The sequence below is a fragment of the Mycetomoellerius zeteki genome, unplaced genomic scaffold, assembly GCF_001594055.1.
Source record: "Mycetomoellerius zeteki isolate Tzet28-1 unplaced genomic scaffold, Tzet1.0 scaffold264, whole genome shotgun sequence".
NCBI lineage: Eukaryota > Metazoa > Arthropoda > Insecta > Hymenoptera > Formicidae > Mycetomoellerius > Mycetomoellerius zeteki.
The window spans coordinates 310190-330849 of NW_017257243.1; the positions used below are offsets into that span (position 1 = coordinate 310190).

The 20660-nt window shown below is 34.9% G+C and overlaps 3 protein-coding genes across 6 annotated transcripts in view; 1 reads left to right on the forward strand and 2 right to left on the reverse strand.

The window, feature by feature from the left end:
* Nucleotides 1–3781, forward strand: part of LOC108723985 (tumor necrosis factor receptor superfamily member 3) — an 11999-nt gene extending 8218 nt beyond the window's left edge. Inside the window, exon 2 of the mRNA XM_018450064.1 lies at nt 2737–3781. Within this exon, the coding sequence (XP_018305566.1) occupies nt 2737–3228 (492 nt within the window). The 3' untranslated portion in view covers nt 3229–3781. The remainder of the gene's footprint in view (nt 1–2736) is intronic.
* Nucleotides 3782–9495: 5714 nt separating this feature from the next.
* On the reverse strand, nt 9496–17696 carry AP-2alpha (adaptor protein complex 2, subunit alpha). 4 transcript variants are annotated; one of them, XM_018450068.1, is made up of 14 exons: nt 17668–17696; nt 15526–15614; nt 14580–14791; nt 14316–14509; nt 13996–14227; nt 13816–13924; nt 13080–13723; nt 12790–12921; nt 12500–12697; nt 12104–12438; nt 11752–12020; nt 11521–11665; nt 11217–11424; nt 9496–11132 (listed from the first exon to the last, which is right to left on the reverse strand). In XM_018450068.1, the coding sequence occupies exons 2-14, from the start codon at nt 15587–15589 to the stop codon at nt 11055–11057; spliced, it is 2820 nt and encodes a 939-aa protein (XP_018305570.1). In that variant the 5' UTR covers nt 15590–15614; nt 17668–17696; the 3' UTR covers nt 9496–11054. The 4 variants fall into 4 exon arrangements, with proteins under 4 accessions (XP_018305570.1, XP_018305567.1, XP_018305569.1 ...); XM_018450065.1 differs by lacking the exon at nt 17668–17696 and adding an exon at nt 16382–16526; XM_018450067.1 differs by lacking the exon at nt 17668–17696 and adding an exon at nt 16260–16349.
* Nucleotides 17230–19900, reverse strand: LOC108723987 (thyroid transcription factor 1-associated protein 26 homolog). The gene is made up of 4 exons (XM_018450069.1): nt 19823–19900; nt 18193–18444; nt 17990–18122; nt 17230–17907 (listed from the first exon to the last, which is right to left on the reverse strand). The coding sequence occupies exons 1-4, from the start codon at nt 19851–19853 to the stop codon at nt 17664–17666; spliced, it is 660 nt and encodes a 219-aa protein (XP_018305571.1). The 5' UTR covers nt 19854–19900; the 3' UTR covers nt 17230–17663.
* Between the last annotated feature and the right edge of the window lie 760 nt (nt 19901–20660).

The following is a 20660-nucleotide window of genomic DNA, read 5'->3' on the forward strand; positions in this document are numbered from 1 at the left end:
AATTTTATATCATTTTATATAATTATATATAAAACATTTTTTCCCAGGCAATCAGAGTCGAATAATCGAAAATAATAATGAGAAGAACAATCGGCTATAATTGCAATGGTTAATTTTCTACGACTTGAGATCTTATCTCCGCTACGACTTCTATTGTAGACACCGTATTAGTTACTCGAGTAAAGTTTCGAAACGCAGATCGATAATTTTCTCTCGCCGAATAGAGTATATGTATTTTGTAGTTTACATTAGTAAAAAACCTTCCATTTTCATTCATTTTCAAAAACTTTCCTTCGACTTTCCGATGGATCTTAAATCTTTCAAATGAAGAAAAACCTTCCAATGGAACAATACTGATTGCGAAGTCCTCGAGGGTATTTTCATTGAAGAATGCAACGTCTCTCCCACTTGGAGCAATTCTGAGAAGCTCCGAAGATCGATGTTTCTTGCTTGTTGATGCTCTTACGAAGTATTCTCGTTCTCCGCTGGAATTAAACCTCAACCGTACTTCAACTTCTTCAGTTCTTAACTCACTTCGGCACTACCAATACAATCTTCCATTAAAATTCTATTACGCCAAACTTCAAAGTTAACTAAAGAACAAAATTTCATTTATATTTGTTTTCACTCTTGTATTCTCTTTTTTCTGAAAGTTAATTCGTTGAGAAATTTATTTAAAATTTATTTAATATTCTATGGTTTATTATATTGTCTATTTATTATACTGTCAATGCGCTAACTTGATAAGATAGTAGTCTGAAGGGTCCACTTTAAAGGGTCATAACCCTTTACTAGCTTAGTAACCGCAACCGTAAATTGACGAGGTAACATGAGTTACCTCTGTGATAAAAAATTATGAACGCTCAATTGCAAATTATTACGAAAAAATAAATTTCTCTTAGGAACAATTTTGCATTATCAACAACGTACAATGAAAAGCAAAGCTTTTCATAAAATTATTTTTTATGCAAAACATAAATCCAATTGTAAATGGGAACATAAGGATATACAACATCTTTAAAATAAAATTAAAAATTATTCTCTGAATTTTGGATATGTTTATATACCAATTTATATCAACTTACGAATTTACAATTTCGCGTAAAAGAAAATATAATTTTAAGAAAGCATTCTTGGCAATAAAATCTCACGACTTCTGATTCTTCCCACAAATTACAGATATTATTACACACATTCGTTCATTGTACAAGAGTTGATAGTACAAAATTGTTTCTAAGAAAGACAATATTATTTTCTCAATAATCCATGTCGTGAGAAGCTCAATGGCAAGCCCACGATATACGGTGACGAACATGCGACGATGGTGTGCGAGCAGAGGTAAGGTGAAGGGTTTCAAATTAAGGCCCGGTGCTAACGATTCGCGTGATGCGTGGTGGTGACCGTCGGCGCGTGCCGCACGAAGCAGCTGCCAACAGCTGCTGTAGAAAAGGATCGCCTCTTGTTCTTATTTTATTTGTTACCTATCGCCAAACTTCTGTGGTCAAACGATAACGTTCGTCTTTCGAAAAATACAGTGGACAAAAGTCTTTCATATGAGACAAACGATGTTAAAAATTTAACTACGATCGCGCGTGATTTTGTTCTCAGAAAAAATATAAATCCCCAATTTCGTTGACTATATGAATCCAAGATTTAGACTGAGATCTTTTGAAATGAAATAAACTATTATTGCATAGAAAAAGGCAATCAAGGATATAAGATACATTTTTAATATATTTTAATATATTAGTAATATATTTAAATATATCGTAGCGATATTATTACACTCGATACTTGGAAAGTATCTTAAACTGAGAGAAAGTTATGGACCTGCAATCGATCAAACTGACTTATTTTGGGAAAATTAGTCGGCGAAAGTGCAGCGGATATCCTAACGTATTAAAAGCAACATTTTATGCGTGAGAGAGTACAGAGGCTCATATATCGCGTCTCTCGATCTGCTCGAAGTAGACGGAAGAAAGGCGCAAGGTGTTCCCTCGAAGTCAGGTGGCCGCCTTCTCCAGTGCACCTGTTGTTGAACGGTTGAAATTGCATTTTATCAATTCATATTAAGAGTTGTAGAAAAATAACATCCAATAATAATAAACCAACTATTCTAGTTCTAATACGATCTACTTGATCTACTCGCAAGTCCTTTTTAGAAAACAATTTTGTACCGTGCGGAGGAATGCAGAAATGCAGTTTTAAACAATTTAATTATCCACAAATATCATTTGAAGTCAACTCGTTTCGTGGATCGATCAGTTTTTAAATTCTGTCGAAGATCCGGTCCCAAAAAATCGTAACGTGAAGTCTTTAAAAAATAGCCTCAGTAGAGAAAACAGCTTTACACCGCCTGAAGGAAAACATGCAGAAACACAGTTTTACAAAGACTCTTTAATTATTTACAAATGTCATTCGGAGCCAAGTGGTCGGATTGATTGTACAGTCAATTTTTAAAACCTTTCGAAGATCTGATCCTAAAAGATCGCGACCTTCAGAAAACAGTTCTCTTTAGAAAATAGCTTTACACTGCCTGAAGGAACGCATGCAGGAATACAATTTTAGACAGGCTCTTTAATTATCCATAAATGGCATTCTGGGTCAAGAGGTCGGATCGATACAATCAATTTTTAAATCCTTTCGATTTTAAAAAATCGGGACGTAGAGTCACTCGCACGCCGTCTCACGAATTCCACCTTTCGAGGTACTAACCATCTGCCGCTCTGTTTCCAGGCGGTTGAGAGCAGGCCTCACATCAGGCACCACCGGGATGGCTCGCACTGCAGCAGATGCGGTCCAGGCTGGGGCGTGATTAGCCGTTGCGCTCGCGGCCGCGACACCGTATGCGAGCGGTGCCCCAGCGGTACGTACAGCCCGCATCACAGCACGCAGCCCTGCTGGAATTGCGCCAGATGTGGCCCGGGTTTGTACGAGGCTCATCCGTGCACATCGCGCACCGACACCGTCTGCGACTCCTGCCATCGTCCGGCATCGGACAATCCGGACTATCAACGGAAGTGCGAAGGTCGCGCGAGGTTCTTTCTCGCACCGGAGGACGCGCAGAGCACCGCCGAGGAAAGCATGCTGGTGAATGAGCCCGCTTACCGGTTTCAATTATATGACAGAGAGCAGGTACTTGAGAAGGATGTGGAGGCTATCCTGAGGGACAAAGCGGCAGCCGGATCAGAAGTTCTACAGAGGGTCCAACCATCGTCCGAGCATTGATCTCCAAGATAATCTGACATATTCCTGTCTATGACGATAAAGAAGGTATAAAGTTTTTTCGATTGTGATGCAGAATTCTTAAAGTTTAATTATTATTAGTTTACCTGAAGAATAAATGGTGTAGAAATTCGTACAGACCCGTAATAAGATTAGAAGAATAATGTACGTTCGATATTGATCGATCTTTTAATACTAGTCAATTAGTGCTTAAGAGAATTAATTTCTTTTGCGGAACAGCGAATGATTTTAGTACGAGTTTAAAAATGGGAATATTCGCAAAGTGAATATTCATTTAATATTTGTCGGTTAGAATCCCGATTGTTCGCGTAGATTTACAACAGGCGACACAATAAAGAAATGGAAAATACTTCCTGACCCCGCTAAGTATGTAACATAAAAATAAATCCTTCTCCTTAATACGAATAGACTGTTACATTTTTAATATTTAGATCTGTATTGCAAGTCGTATTACAAATGCATATGTCAGTAAATGTTGTCTGTAGATTCACTGTAGATTTCAATTTATAAAATATGTCAGAATTTTTTCATCCAAGCGTCCGATTGTGAAACATAGTTCTATAAAAATTTACTCTATTTTTGTGTTTTCGAATATTATCATTGCTTCTACATCCCTCACAGAAATTTAATATACTGTTGAATTCTTAAATACTGTTAAACAGTAATTACTTATATTAAGTATTAAAAGCACCATTGTTCATTATACTTCAAATAAATAATTAATTACTGTCTTAATAAATTCTGTTTAAAGTTTTTTTTAATAAATCGGTTGGTATTAGATTTCTGTAAGTAACTGATTTGTGGGTCAATTCTAAGCAGACTCATAATGTGTTCTCGTAAAACTTGTAAGAACTTGTGACTAATATTCTAATTTTATGCGTATGTATCATAAGACGTACGATTATTCGTAAATATCTACGATTTCTTGTAAATTTTATGGCTAGTAAAAAGCTGTCTGCAAAAATATTGTATAAAGGTATAAGCAATTAAAAATTCTTACAAGTCTTACAGAAGTATGTTACGAGCCTTACGATTCTGCTTAGAATTTAGACATTAGATTATTATCATTACGACTGATAACAAGTGCACGTGCACTTGTATAATTAATCGATATGCTCAAATCTATGTAAAATTGACACGTTTTTTTAGGTTTACTCAAAATTATGTATATGATCGATATTGCTGGACGCTAATGCGATATGATTCTTCAATGTTATTCCGTCTGAAAATAATCTGATCTCTTACGTGATTACGAATTCAACCTTCTAATTCATATTTGATGAGCTTTTTGGATCACATATGCGAACGATCCGAAGATATAAATATCACCAGATGCTGTAAAGTATAATAGACATTGCATCTGCATTGTGAAATACGATCATTTACAACTTTCAGCATTATTTAGGTATATATTATTCCGTATACGAAAATAGATCTCTGTGAATATCAGCTTACAGTGTACTTTGTTAAGCATACTTTGATTATCCTCTTCAAACACTGACACGTACGTGTTCAATTTTTTAAATATAATATATTTCTGATAAAAGAAAAAACGAATACTATTCACTATAGTGTTTCTAATTCTTTTCATTTCTTTCTTCTTTATTTAATTGATATGACCTTAAATTAAAAGTGAAATATAATTAAACATTTTATTATACGAATAGTTTTATGTAACGAAATGCACGCGTATTCTAGTTTTAGCAGTCGAAGCTGGATTGAGAATATTTTCTTGCATACAACTTTCAACTGGATTCCATTGCACTGAAAAAACTGCATCTCTTATTCATTCTTTTGAGCAGTATACATGTTGCACAGAAAAAATTATATTATTTTTATATTGAAAGCCATAGAAATGTGCTCCATGCAATTCCTATAAACGAATAAAATGCATTCAGATTGAAAAAGATTTATTTTAACGTTCGCGAATGTGTATTTCTGAAAATCTGAATTCCATTTCAATCCATTCTTGTTTACTGGGACGTGAATATTTCATACGCAAGATAAGACTGCAAAGTATATTAATATTACCTTGATATCGATAATATTCATTACTGACAAAATATTTTGTGTTCAATATGCGGCAATGTACCTCTAGAATTGTGACGTGTTCAATGTTTCATATATTTGCGAATCTCATTGTCAAATGAATGCATGACTAATAATTAAATGCTAGAATACGTCGATCAGACGGATCTGCCAGTGGCGAATTGTAGCGCTATAAAAAAATGCATCAAACGGTACCGTTGATTTATTTTAGTACTGTAAAATGCATTTTTAAGAGTTGTAAATATACTTTAGCTAAATGCTACTTAAACACCGTCGTTACTTCATTTACCATACCATTTCAAAACTTTATCATAAAAAGAGAATTTTTCACACTAAATAATTGTCAAAAGCTACAGAATCACAAAAGAAGTTTGTGTGGCAAAGTTTTGTATGTTTATCGAATCAATATCCAAGTAATAACGTATATTTAAAAAAACAAACATTGAAGTGAGAGTTACATCTAATTAAATGCCAATAAACTCTGCACCAAGATTTTTATCGATTATTGAAGATCATTCTATTAATTGCCTGGAAGAATTTATCCGTGAAAAGATACGTGGTACATTCCCGAAGCGCCTTAGAACTTGCATCATACATAAACGTGACTATTCTGAATAATTATTCGTGAATAATTATTTTTTAGCATTAATATTTTTTAGCATTTAATGAGATATAACTAATGCAGTGTTTTGTAAATATACGTTACTAATAATTTGATAAACAAAAATTTGTGACCCAAACTTTTTTATCACCCTAATAATAGTAATAAAATATTTTTGTGCATAATTTTATATTCCTTCATAACTATAGTTCCAATTCTGATTCCGTCAGGGTCTTTGATCTTTGTCTTCTAACAAAACGAAATTCTATTCTGCTTTCTTATTCCTGTTTTCTAAAAATTTAAATAAATAAAATAATAAAAATAATAAAAATACATATTTGCATAGAAATCCGCAAACTAGTTATGAAGGTTACAATAAATCAATATTTGATGCAAACTATCAATATAATACTTACTTTTTATCTTCTAGTTTTAAGAATTAAATATGACAAAGATTAAATTAAGTCGAGGTTAATTTACATTGATAGAAATGGATATTAATCGTTCAAGTTCTTGCATGACTTACAATTTTTACGCTAAATGATTCATTGTAATCTTCATAATTAAAATCTGCGGATTTTTTTGCATGAAGATTACAATAAATCAATATTTGATGCAAACTATCAATATAATACTTACTTTTTATCTTCTAGTTTTAAGAATTAAAAATGACAAAGATTAAATTAAGTCGAGATTAATTTACATTGATAGAAATGGACATTAATCATTCAAGTTCTTGCATGACTTACAATTTTTACGCTGATTCATTGTAATCTTCATAATTAATCTGCGGATTTTTTTGCAAATATATATATTTTGGTAGAAATGGGTCTGACTGAAGTTAAAACGGAGAAAATTGTTGAAACAATAACAGAATCAAAAGAGCCGGGTAAAGTAGGCACATTTTTATATGAGAGATAATATTTATGTATATATATTATTTTATGATATAAATCAATAATGTCTTATAAACGTACATGTGTACATACAAAGCTAAATGATACAAAATAAATCAGTGATCCAGGAAAGAACGCTTGCACGATTTATTTTGCGTAAGGAATCGGCTAGAGCGGTACTCGGAAGAGATAAAGAAGGGCGAAAACGAACGCATGCTACGGGACTAAAGATTTCTCGCGTAAAGATTGAATGTAGAAACTACGGTTTCTTGAACTTCCGTGAAAGTTCCTCGAAGCTCGGAACTCCATGAATATTAAATCGAATGGCGAATTCGTAATATATATATGTATGTAAAAAAAAAATACGTGTATTCGAACGATGTGCCACGTGCATAACTAGAACGAAAAATCCTATGAAACTCGCTGCGCGACGGGAAAAAGAGTAAATATACTAGCTAATCGTAGCTGGAGATCAAGACCAATATACGCTCGTTAACATTTGACTTCGAAGTCACAATGGTCAAAAACCACGCGGGACAACACTCATGCATATGCTACACGAGGAAATAAATACGATGAACATCGTTAATTACAAAGGGACGAAAGTCGCAATCTACTATGATATTATCATACAATACGGTCGTCCGCAAACGTGAGCAAGGTGACTCGTGGCCGAAAATCAGCCGCGATCTGCTCTCTACGCTCGTTTTATTTTTTCGCGCTCATCAACCGTTTCGGCAGTTGTTCGCGATAGGTCTATTAAATTTCTACATTAAATCTGTACACGATTAGACCGCAATGAAAAGGAGACAACGACACAAACGATAGCGCGAAAAGGTAGACATTCCCGCGCAAAGATCAGACACTCTTTTTTTTAATTTCTCTCGCGTGTGTGTGTGTGTGTGTGTGTGTGTGTGTGTGTGTGTGTGTGTGTGTGTGTGTGTGTGTGTGTGTGTGTGTGAACAGACGAGTATTTTTAAGACTACACGTTTGAATATCCGAATATTAAAATATCCCGACATTCGTAGATAATTCGAGGAATCTTAGAGTAGAAGACGATAGGCTTTATGGTATTAATATGATACGCGATAAAAACGAGGTCTTTCATATCACGTCGCTTTACACGATATTGTGAGTAATTCGGCTTACCAAAAAATTCTAACAACGAATTACGCGGATGGACATTCGGGATATTCGAATTATTCGAATATTCAGTACGTATGATAGTCAAATATCGAATCGTACCGATGGCTTCGATCGTCAGCAGATCGGAGCGATCGGAGCATCGCCGCGTGATAATCTAACAACCGTGTGTCGCCACACATTTCTCTTAATATATATATATATATAATTCATGTATTTATAATATAAAGGTATGTATATATTATATATATTAACGCAACTTTCATTTGAATGTGAAACGGCCCACGCATAATCTATCGATTTGCATAAATTTCGCGTGATATTTCTCTAATATATTTAATTTATACGTATAGCTCGAACTCTTGGATTCGCGCAATAGTCTTTTGCTACGTAAATCGTAGGATCATGTGTGGGCCTTTTAAATCTAAAGCGCAACACGATTCTCATCTCTATAATATATAATAAACGCGAGCTCTATATAATAATACGAATGAGGAGATATATCGTTATTATAAATATCGTTGACTGTCTTTGTTTTTAAAACATAATCAAACTTTCTCGCAAAATCCATGACTGGTGGTCAATGGTTGGTCGAGGGTCCACGTTAATCAGTTTGTCAATTCTTCTAGACGTATAAAATTCGAAAAATAAAGCTTCATAGAACGACATACAAAACACACATGAGATTCGTTAATAAAAGTCGATTATCGTACGCAAGAAATTAATAAAAATTACAAATGTTCTCAATATATATAGTTTGAATAGAGAGAGAAATTCATGTAAACATAGATATTTTAAAGTGTATTTTATATATGTTTTATATATATATATACATATATAATTGAAAATTAAAAAATTTCTTACATGATACTTTTTCATTTCAAACAATACTTTAAAATATAGGTGGAAGTAGGAAATTCTGTACCGCCATATTTTAGTTTCGATCTAGTCCCATCAAATTTCCATCTCTTCGGTCAGAATTTTTTATTAGAAAAAAGATTTAAGGATAAAGATATCAAAGATCACAGTTCTACAGTATTTCACAGACCTTGGACAAAAATTATTACAAAGGAATGTTTAAACATGTATTTATTTCCTTTTTTTCTCATTTTTTCTTGATTTTTTAAATAATTTTTATTTAATTTTAATTTATATCTTAATTATCCAACAATTAAAAAATATTGCGATTTAAAATGTCATTAATATAAATTATACCAATTTTACATATATATTACACATTTATACGTAAAAAAAATCTATAATGGTATAACACAGCAAATTGTTATGCTCTCCTCTCTTTCTAATAATAATAATTTATAGATTATAATTTTAGCTAGAATAATACGTCAGTACCGCAAAAAAATGTTGATTAAATTTTATAGCAATTTGTACATAGTTTAGATGAGAAAAAATGTTATACTGTTAACAGTCTCTGAAATATTAACTGTTCTATGAGAACGAGAAAAGTGAAAATATAAAACCCATGTTTCGTTTCACATTGCTTATGATTTAACGACAATTATAATCGTATATCTAATAGTAAAATATTCTATGTCAAATAATATTTAAAAAAGGGAGAGAAGGTAGTAATGATAATAAAATCTCATTAAATCAAGTCATAAAAACTGATACCGCCGTGTTCTCTCGACCTGTATAGACTATAATTAAAATACAGCTAATACACTATAATATAAGAAAAAGGAAATATAATGGGAACATTAGACACATGGATTTACACTATATGAATATGAAAAATATACATATTACTTCCCTGAAGAATAAAACATAATTGAAGAATAAGAAATAAATTTGAGCTTTGTATGGCTATGAATAGCGCAATCTATCTTGAAAATATTTATAACCATTTGTGATCAATTTTATATGTACAATTGTGTAATAAGGCTTTACAAAGTCGGTAACACATCACCGATCATTATAAAGCGATATTTAAATCATAATTAGAGCTGCTCTCTTCCCTCTGTTATTATCATAATCAACATATTAACTTCAAATATTATCTGTACAGAGTTGTACACTCTACTAAATATACATCTTACGCAAGACTCTGAAGATAATAAAACGTACTTCTATAATTACAAATAATTAATCTGCAAAGATTCAATTTTCAATAATAATAATATACTATAATACGATATACCTCCCATCTCATTTTGCAAACATAGAAATGACCAGCCATGGATTTATACTCTAATCAATATCAATGATACAGAAAATCTAGGTCAATCTAGGACATTATTCAAACTCAAGATCAGGACAAAGACAATTAAATATAAACTATTAATTGTACACAATAATTAATTCGCAGCTCCGTTAAATATAAGGGTATCTAGATAAACAGCTCATATTATACAACTACTGTCATTGTGCCCAAATCTACTCTCGCTCACGCGGCAATCTCATGGCAAAATATCAATGCAAGCAATTGAATATGAACAAAACTCACGCGTAGGTACAAAACGATAGAAAATAAAATGATGTGCAAAGAGAGATGTTCCACTCTGAATAATCGAAGTGATTAATCGATGTTTTAAAACTATACAAATTGCAACGATACAGAGGGAAACTTGTATTATAAAACTCAGTAAAAAAATCTTATATGCTTTGTTTCTATAATGTGGCTCGAGTGTTTCTACAATACGTACATATCCATAGCTAAATCATCTAGCTTCTTCATTCCCTTTCTCCATTTCGCATTCTTGCTTCATCCGCTTAAATTGTAGATTGTAATATAAGATGTAGACACATTCAAAACAGATCCACACCTTAGTATCCTCGATTATGAGATAATACTGTCTGTCATAGCCAGTTCATATACATATCTCTCGTTTTTTTTTTCAGTACTTAATTTCGATAGTCCTGATTCAAACTTATTCCTCTTCAATAAAATGATATATAGTGACACGAAACTACCTATACGAAGATATAGATCTTAGATAAGAGCGTTATGAGTGTAAGCTTGGGTACAACGCAAATATTTCTTAACAAATAACCATCAATATCTTTTTGAACGACGCGAGATGACATCATCGTTCGATAATGATATGTCCTCTCACGACGTAGTGCTAATTTTCCGATAATATTTACGCCTGCTAGGCCGTTTAAAATTGGTCCACCAGCAGGTCACAGATCTCTACCGACATCGTTTCTTTACTCGAACGTACTGTTAAACGAAACATCTGCAAGCAGAAATGTGCAGTTAAATAAAAACACAAATTATAATGCTTATTAAGATATTGAATCTTTCAAAAGTTGAAAATTACCTGGGCTTGTTTATTAGGTTCAAGACGCAACAGGCAACCCACTTGCTGCGCTCTCATATGAACGATACCAGCGCAGACAAAGTTATCGGGATTCGGATCAATGCCATCAAGCAGTTGCATTCCAAATCCTTGTAGTTTCGTGCGTACTTGTGTTAGATCCATAGGTTGTTGCGCTTTGAAAATCTTTTGTGATCGTTGTTGATTCGTTCTGAAAATAAATTTAATGTGGAAATCAATCTAAGAAACTATTTAAAAAAAATCTCACGTCTCTCTCCTCCTTAAGTGTATTGTAATCATCACATACCCGCCAAGATTTTTCCATCTTGCAAAGAATGATTCCCCATTCATTTCTGTTGGTTCGAAGAACTTATTAATTGTTAATGGTAACTTCATCGTGATCTTCTGTGGCACATTATTGTAAATGAAGGAGATAATCATGCTCGGCGAATCTGTAAATAGGAAATACTATATGTAATGGAACAGGTTCCGATATTAATTATTAAAAATTTGTAAAAATATCGTTATAATAACGTACCATTATAGTCGTCAATACATTCTGCATTGATCATTTGCTGAATTTGAGCGCCAGCTTCCAATATAGGATCAACAGGTTTTACTTGTACAGCTAACTTTGCTTGATTCTCGTCTGTCCAAGATAGTTGCGGTTGAAAACTGTGCAAGGCATATTGCGTCTTGTTTCCATAAAAAAGACCTACACGTCCAAGATTTTGTCTAAACTCCGATTTTACACCGATTTGTATCAAGTCATTCTCGAACAAAACACCGTTATTCTTACAAACAAACCTGAAAAATAGAATCAGAATAATAATTATTACAAATATTAGTATTATGATTATATAAAAATCTCATCGCATGGTATATTTTACTTTTTAGGATTGTATGTATTTTGGGTGCCGTTGGTAGTACCAAGTTTATTTGGCATGTTATAAATATCTCCCAAAACATCAAGCAATACGCCTGTATTACTAGACGGTTGCGAGGAAGGTGGAGTTGATAATCCTAGCAAATCAGCAGAAGAATTGTTAACTGTCACGGTTGTAGCAGCAGCAGGAGGTTCAGTGTGATGATTAGTATTTGGCGCTGGACTCTTGCTTTCTCTAATTTCGTTCTCTGGTACTCGACCCGGTTTCTTCTTCTTTAAAACAGCAAGAATGGAGGATTCCCTTTCGGGGAATGCTGGCATTTCTTCCAATACGGTGGCCTACAAAAACGGATATATCAATGACGAATTTCACATTTTTTAATTGTTACATGTTACATACCAAGACATCAGTTGAAGCAATAATACTCAATTGCAGGTATTCTGATGCTCTTTGTTGCAGCTCAGCATCTGCGCTACGTAAATTACTATGCTGCCTGAAGACATCTTGAATCTGGCTTCGTATTTCGGGGAACAGATTGACAAACTTTATATATGTCGAAAGCAGCAATGCTCGAGTCATAGGAGAGCATAAATGATACTGCAAGAGATATACATATGTAGATGTGTGTATGTATATGTATATATGGATAATAGTACACAATTTTTGAAAATAGAAATCTATGTATTTACTTTGGAATGTAGTAGTTGAAACTGGACAGCTGGAGAAGACCGTTGGTCGCCAGCTATGAGATTACCAAATTCTCCAAGTATATAACCACCGACTTTAACCATATTTTCGTGGCAAGCGGGTGCTTGCAGAGCCTGCAACACATAGCACATATATAGAATGTCGAATAATTTTAACAAAAGGAAAAAATATCTAGAGACATGGCAGTGTCTCGGCGCTAAGCCAAGCGTAGCGACACTGCCGTGCCTCCTTTACGCGAGCCGGCGAGTTGCGGGGGATTGATATATTTTACCTCAAAGACGGTTTTTGCAGCATAACCCTGAACATCATCTCGATTGATAACGATTTGAATAACTCGATACCAAACTTCCTCGGATACGTAATCGCCTGCTATCCTGATCAGATTTAGGATAACATCAACATACCAAGTATAATCGGTCGCATACTTTTCCGCTAGAATCGCTACTTTAAGGACCATTTCTTCTCTAATCGAGTAATCAGCTGTCTCCAAATAATTTAGCATTTCCTGGACGATCTCTTCAGCGTTACTTTTATCACACATGGCATATAATAGGTCTACTGCTTGCTGTCTTACAGAAACGTCCTTTTCCATCTTCATTGATAATATGACTACTTCTTGGTGTTTCTTTACGGCTTCGTGCGAGAATTCCGAAGTAGCCAAGTGGCACATAGATTCGAGTGCCAAGTATCGCAAATTGGTCTCACGGTTCGATAAAAATTGACCAAGCTGGTTGCATGCTCGTACAAGGAGATTCGCTTCGCTATCGTTGTGAATAATTAAACTAATGGCCTCAAAGAGTACAGCATTTTTCGCGTTTGAGTGCTGGACCTTCTTTGACTTGGGTGGTTCTTGAGCTTTGTTTAATATTGTTTCTAAACATTCGTTTAATCTGCCTCTGACACCTGGATCTTCGGCTGCAGAAATATAAAGTCCATATAAACATATCATATAACATATTGTACTTTCATGTACAATACAATGTATTGCGCATTGTGGAATTAAATACCTGGTGGTGTATAGTTCTGCAGCAGACGTAGCAATTTAACAGATAACCATGGAGCTGGTACAAAGTAATACGTATAATCTTGCAGATCTGTATAACTCGACGTAACAATCTACAATCGTAGAAAAAATTTTAGATAACATTCTTATTGTCGTGCGATAAATTTGTACTTCAATAACGTACCCTACTTAATCTCGAAACTGCAAGACTAACGCAACCTTTGTATTCGTCGGGATTTCTTTTTACGAGAGCGTCTATGAGTGATGCTGCGGCTGTTACAACGCCCAGATGTTGGTCGTTCAACAGATGAACTATACGCGATGTCCATTCACCGCCAGGTACGACATCGGGAGCTGTCCGCAATAGTCGTAGTAGACACAATGCAGCACTTTGTTTCACAACGTCCATAGTATCTCTATAGAACAAATATTTGAAAATTCAACGAATATCTGATATAAGCTATCGGCATGGCTATATAAAGCAACAAATACAATATGTCGTACCCTGAGACAAGCAATTTTGGAATTTCATTGCCAAAGGCTTCCGCCATTTCCTTACTACCGATATTGGCGATGCATTGCAGCGCCAAATTAACATGAATTGGATTGCGTGAGGCGAGATCATTTTTTATACTTTGTATGATTAATTTAATCAAATCACTATTAGTGTTCACTAGGACCGATATGAAAAGATATCCCTAGAATTATATGAGTTAGACGTACATTATTATATATATTGCAGATTGCTAGACCAATTGTCTTACTTACAATTTGTTTCTCTGAATATTTATTTGATGAAAGTAGATTGACAGCTTCCATATGTCCAAAGTCGATATCATGGCCAAGAAGGAAAATGAATAACAGCTTGCAAACATATTTCTTTTTCTGGTATCCATCGAGTGTTTTGTCTCCTTTAAACTTGCTGCGTATGTTTGCTAGTTCCTTGTTAATTCTCTTAATTTCTGCCTCTTTACTTTTGCCTAGTAACATTAGTACATTTTGAAAAAGAAAAGACAGCCCAAGTGTGTATGTATCATCCTTAACACAAAGATATCTTATATAATACAATAATAAGATACGTTTGTGACAAGAAAATAAAATATGTATAGAATAAAAATTTTCTGTTGTAATATCCTCATATATATTTTGGTTAAAAATATCCAAGAATTTTTATTGTAAATATCGATCAAAAATAATACATCAGCAAAAATACTGGATATAATGACAAATAATGACAACTACCAATTGGCTTATCAAGAACAATCTTTTTAGCTCAGAAACAGATAGTTATATAAATAAATAATATGCATAAATATGTATAAAACTATACATTTGTGCCTTCTATAAATATCTTAAGAAGACCAGCGTTCATTTTTAATAAACGTTTAGCTAATGTGTCGTAGATTGATATTGAGAGTCAAGCTATATCACAAGAAGATAGGCCTATATCAGAACCGCCCCCTTTCTCCTGCTCCTCACAATGTTAAACACGTCACATACAATTTCAGTTTCAATGGCACTCGAGGAATGAAATGTCATTAATAGCATCAAATATATAAGATCAGCGGTATTTGAAGGAAGAATAGCAACAATTTATAACAATTGGGAATGGTTTACAATGCCGACAATCGCATTATATAATCCAGTAATTAAATGTGAAGTGTGAATATTATTGATGAAAAAACATAGAATACTATCACACAACATTACTTACAATTCCTGATGTCCGATATGAATACCGCCAATCCACGCATACCATCTCCTCTGACGGCCGGCATCTTGCCTCGTTCTGCTCAAGACTACCTGTGAATGAGAGCTATGTGAGGACACTCGGACGTTCATTCCCCTCCAATCTGAGACGCTTAAAGATCGCGCTCCGACGCAGATATACTGTAATTGGTATTTGTTTCGCTCACTGAAAACGACGTGACGCAACGACGGGACGGCCGCGATCGCTCCTATCGCCGCGCGCTCTTATACGTGCCGTCTTTTACAATCGCAAAACTAATTTCTCCTTCTTCTTCTTCTCTCTCTTTCTCTCTCTCTCTCTCTCTTTCTCTCTTTCTCTCTCTCCGAGCGTGCTAATCGGGGAAACGGAGTATCGTATGTATGTGGCGCCGAGCGGAGCTCCGGAGTATAAAATTTAGCCGTCGGAGCCGCTCGAAAGAGACGCGATTGAAATCGTGTTCACCGATTATCAATTCGTCGAGTGATTGGAGCCGGTGACGCTCTGCACCACGAATTCCGACGGTGATTCTTGACAGCGATGCGGCACCCGGAGATCCGTCCCGGCTAGCGAGGGGAAGAGATAGGGAGGGGGGAGAGACACGTACGCGACCGTCGGAATCGACGGCGGACGGATCCGGGAAGGCCGACGATCGCACGACGTATCGATCGAGGAACGGGAGAAGAATCTCGGAGAGAGAAGAGACGGTACGAGGACGATACCTTCTTCGAGCGAGAGCTGTCGTGCGCGCGGAGGGTCTGCCGGGATTCCAAGGGCCCCGCGAGTCCACCACCTCGCCGGGGAGGGGGGTCGCGACGTCGCCGGGTTCACTTAGGCTACGTACCGATCTCTGGGCGCTGGGGCTGCGTTCGGCGCACGGCTCGCTCGCGGGGCGCACGGTAGGCGTGGAACTAGTCGCGAGCCCGTGCCAGAGACTTCGTGGCTGTCGCCATTTGCAACCGTCGACTAGCCCGTGTCGTCCGACGAGCGACGGCCGACCGTCAAAATGCCAGCGCGCACGCGCGATCCGCGCTGGCGCGTGGAATTTCGTATTTCGAACCGCCGCTCGGCTCTCGCCGTCGCCGCGGCGGTCATCCGCGATTGATCGTCGCGAAAGGGCACGCCGGTTCAAGCCCACGGATTCTTCGCTCCGTCCGTGGCCTGTGTCGAGATCGAATGCAAAAGGTTACCGCGATCGAACGCGAAGGGTCGCCGCATCGATAGGAATAGTCGAGCGATTTGATCAAATCGTGGACTGATATTTATAGTTGATTCTTATTTTAAGACCGTCTTAAGCGATGTCTTAAGACGCTGCTACAGCTCTCTTATTATAACATCTTAAGACTGTACTTGAGACAGTCTCATGGACTTTTTATGATAAGCTATTACCTAATCTTTAAATCTTAAATAATAAGAAATTGACCAATTATAGTCGATTATTTTTCTCATATTTGATCGACTGGTCAATTTCTTACGACTTAAAACTTAATAGCTTATTGTAGGAGGCCCATAAGAATCGATTATGAATTAAATGGATGTTTTTTCGCTTTAGGTATATTTAATTCAGAATTGCAACTTATTTTGTAAAATTATTATGTTGATCGGCAAATGATGTTATTTTGAGAGAATTAAGTAAAGCAAGAAATTAAATAATTTTTTAATAATTCTATTTATTTTACTTTATCTATTCCTATTTATTCCGTTATAATTTAACGAGTAACTGCACACGAAATTGTCACTCCAGTTTACAAATAATACAGTTATATAAAAGATAATAGTACAGATATATAATATGGAAACAATCTCGTGTGACAAAAACTCAATGAAATTTAAAGATTATGTGTCACTGTTGGAACATCCTATACATATTACATTGTGTAATATACAATATACATTATATACAAAAATGAAAACATTTTACTGTTTCTCTAATACTCCATTGCGCAACAATGTGATTAAGAGTACAGTCAACATGATGCTACAAATGTTTTGAAACAATCTTTATGATTGGTCAATTAGTGAAATTCTTTCTTCTGGTTGGTCAATCAAAAGCTTCAAAGAATTTATAGTGAGACTTTGACCATATCCTGGATCAGTCTAATCGAAGATAAAGAGACGATTGTACATTACGTCATTTGCTGTATTTTTTCCAGCAACATTTCTATTCTGCCCTTCATGACAGGCTGTCCCTTCTTCGTCTTCTTCGATAACACCTTGAAATTTTGCAATTTCTTCTCCCTATACTTCCTCAAGGCTTCCTCTCGTTCTTCCTTTATACGAATGGTGTTCTCTAGTCTGTTCTTCTTTTCTTCCTGCTTTCGCTGATATTCCCGCTTAGTTTTGAAGAAAATGTTGCTCTTCTTCAATTTGCTGTTTACATACGTGAATAAATTGATTAATATTAGATTTCAAGTTATAAATTCTGAATATAGGTTCCAAGTACTTTACGTACCTAGTCTCATTTGCATTTTTGGATGTATTACTTAAATTTGACGACGTTCCTGCGGAATTCTGCTGATCCTTCTTAAGCTCTTTATAATATTCGCGTAACACTGCCTTCTTCCTCCTCTCTTCCCATTGATTAACTAATACAAGGAAGCAAATTTTAAATAAACAATAAACTTAACCTATTCGTGGCGTACATTGTATACATACTTTTATATTTGTTGCTGTATTTCTGTAATCTATACTTCTTTTTGTCAAACTTCTTCTCCCGATGCTTATCCTCAATGTCGTCTTTATCAGTTCGGCCTTTATCTTTCACATTCCTCGCATTGTTCCTCATGATCGTTAGTTGACGTGCACACGTAACGTAACGATGTAACGTGTTTCTCAATCTTTGGTGGACAATTTCAGTTTTCAGAAAAATCAGCTGTACGCTAACGCCTCTCGCGGCAAACATCGTAACTGGAATAAAAAGCAATCAAAACGGATGGTAAAAAGATTTGAAAAAAAAAAGACGAAAATATCAAGTTTTATTTGAAACTTTTTATCGTCAAATGTGTTCTAAAAAGAACGTGTTCGTAACTTTAAGATATGCATTTTAAACATGATTTAACGCAACATATTATTATATGCGCAAACACGAAGAGTAAACAAATTATATTATTACATAAATAAAAAATATTTAGAACACGTTATATTAAAAAATTATAAAATATATAAAAATATATATATATTATAAATGTACGTCTCAAATACAATACGGAGTATATAAATTATGTATTCTAATATATGCATGGAAAAAAAAGATATAGTTCACATAACTAAAAATATTTAGTTGTGAACAATATAGAAACATCATCCTAGTTATTTTTATGTGACAGGAATGTGTATGGTTGATACGATTTATTTACTTTGATGTGTCGATCAATGTAGTATATATCAATGTAGTTAGGCGCGATCTGACCAAAACTTGATTGGGGGATCATTTCTCTAATAGCACAGATCTCCAAGGGACGTTCCAAAAAATATTTAGAGGATATCCTAAGAACATTCGGCAGAACGTTCCTCGAATAAAGTATGCTATTAGGGTTACTACGGATAAGTTATGTATCCGTATAGCTGCATCAATCGTTATAAAGTATGATGTAATAAGAATTAATTATTAATAATTAATTTCTTGTTACATCATGCTATAAATTAAGTTACAATTTCAAAAAGCAAAAGCGACTCACCACGCTTACAATTAAAAATATATATGTATATGTGAAATGCCGTCATTGCTGCAACATAACCTAACCTAACCATTGTACTATGGTTCAAACAATCACATAAATAGTTGCTCCATATTTTACTATTTAATCTGGTTGGCATCACCAGATTTCTATGTAGACCAACCATATTGTTTTTTCCGTGTGTGTATTCGAAATAATCGCGCAATTTTTTCAGATATTTTTCATTTATTAATACATATATACTTATCCAGCCATTACAAAAGAAAAAATGTTAAATTATATATTGCAGAAATGAATGACGATAGTGACTTCGTGGGGGAATTTGTGTACTGAAAAAAAAGATTGGCTGCTGCATCAAATTAAATGGTAAAATATGGCATAGCATTTTTAATTGATTGCAGCAATCAATTCTTGATTGTATTAGTCTATCGAAATTCTGTACTGACATTGCGGATGGACTAGCGCAACCAAAAATTGGCTGCTGCAGCCAATTAAAAATACTATGCCATATTTTACCATCTAATTTGCTGCAGCAGCCAATCTTTTTTTTTCAGTGTGAGGATTACTTAATGCGAGGAGAGCGCTTACAATTCTTTATTCGCGATTACCTGTCACCGCGTTACGTGTGAGTTTATTCATGGCAGTGACATTGGATAATTGACCATGTTAATTTATAGACTTGATGATCGATCAACGTTAGATCGGAAGCTGCAAAATGGCAACACGATCGCTATGCGCGTGTCGTCCAACAATTCGTTTTATTAACGATAAGGTTGTCTTACATAATTTCTGCTAACATATTGCATTCACGTCCTTGCAAAGAGGCCTGCCTTAAAAAGAATGGAATTCATGCACGAAAAAAATTTTGCTGAAATATATATAAAAATTTAGGTAGATATATACTTTTTAAATTCTTTGGGGTGAAATCTCATTCTGAAGAGTAAAAATTCGTAAAAAAGAATGAATCGATTTTCAATCTTTAAGCGTGAAGTGCGGAGCACAGATTTTTGCATGATGCAAAAAGCGTAAGAAAATCAATCAATCAGTCTTTTATTTTATGGAAAGTAAGGAAATGAAGGACTTTGATTGGTTGATTTTCTTATAGGCTTTCTACAATAAGCCATTATCTAAGTTTATGTCTTATAAAGCCGTAAGAAATTAACCGGAAATTAACCAATCACAGTCGAATGTGAGAATAATCGATAATTGGTCAATTTCTTATGGCTTGAGACATAAAGCTTAGGTAATAGCTTATTGTAGAAAGCTCATTATGCATTTATGCCTTATGCATTCGTTATGCACGACTGTGACCCCACCCTGAGATTTCACTCTAAACTCGGTCTTCGGAGTGAGATTCACTCTAAAAGAATACATCTGAAAATAATTTTGTTAGATCATGAAAATAATTCTGTAAAAAATTCAAGCATGATGACTAATACCGCAAAA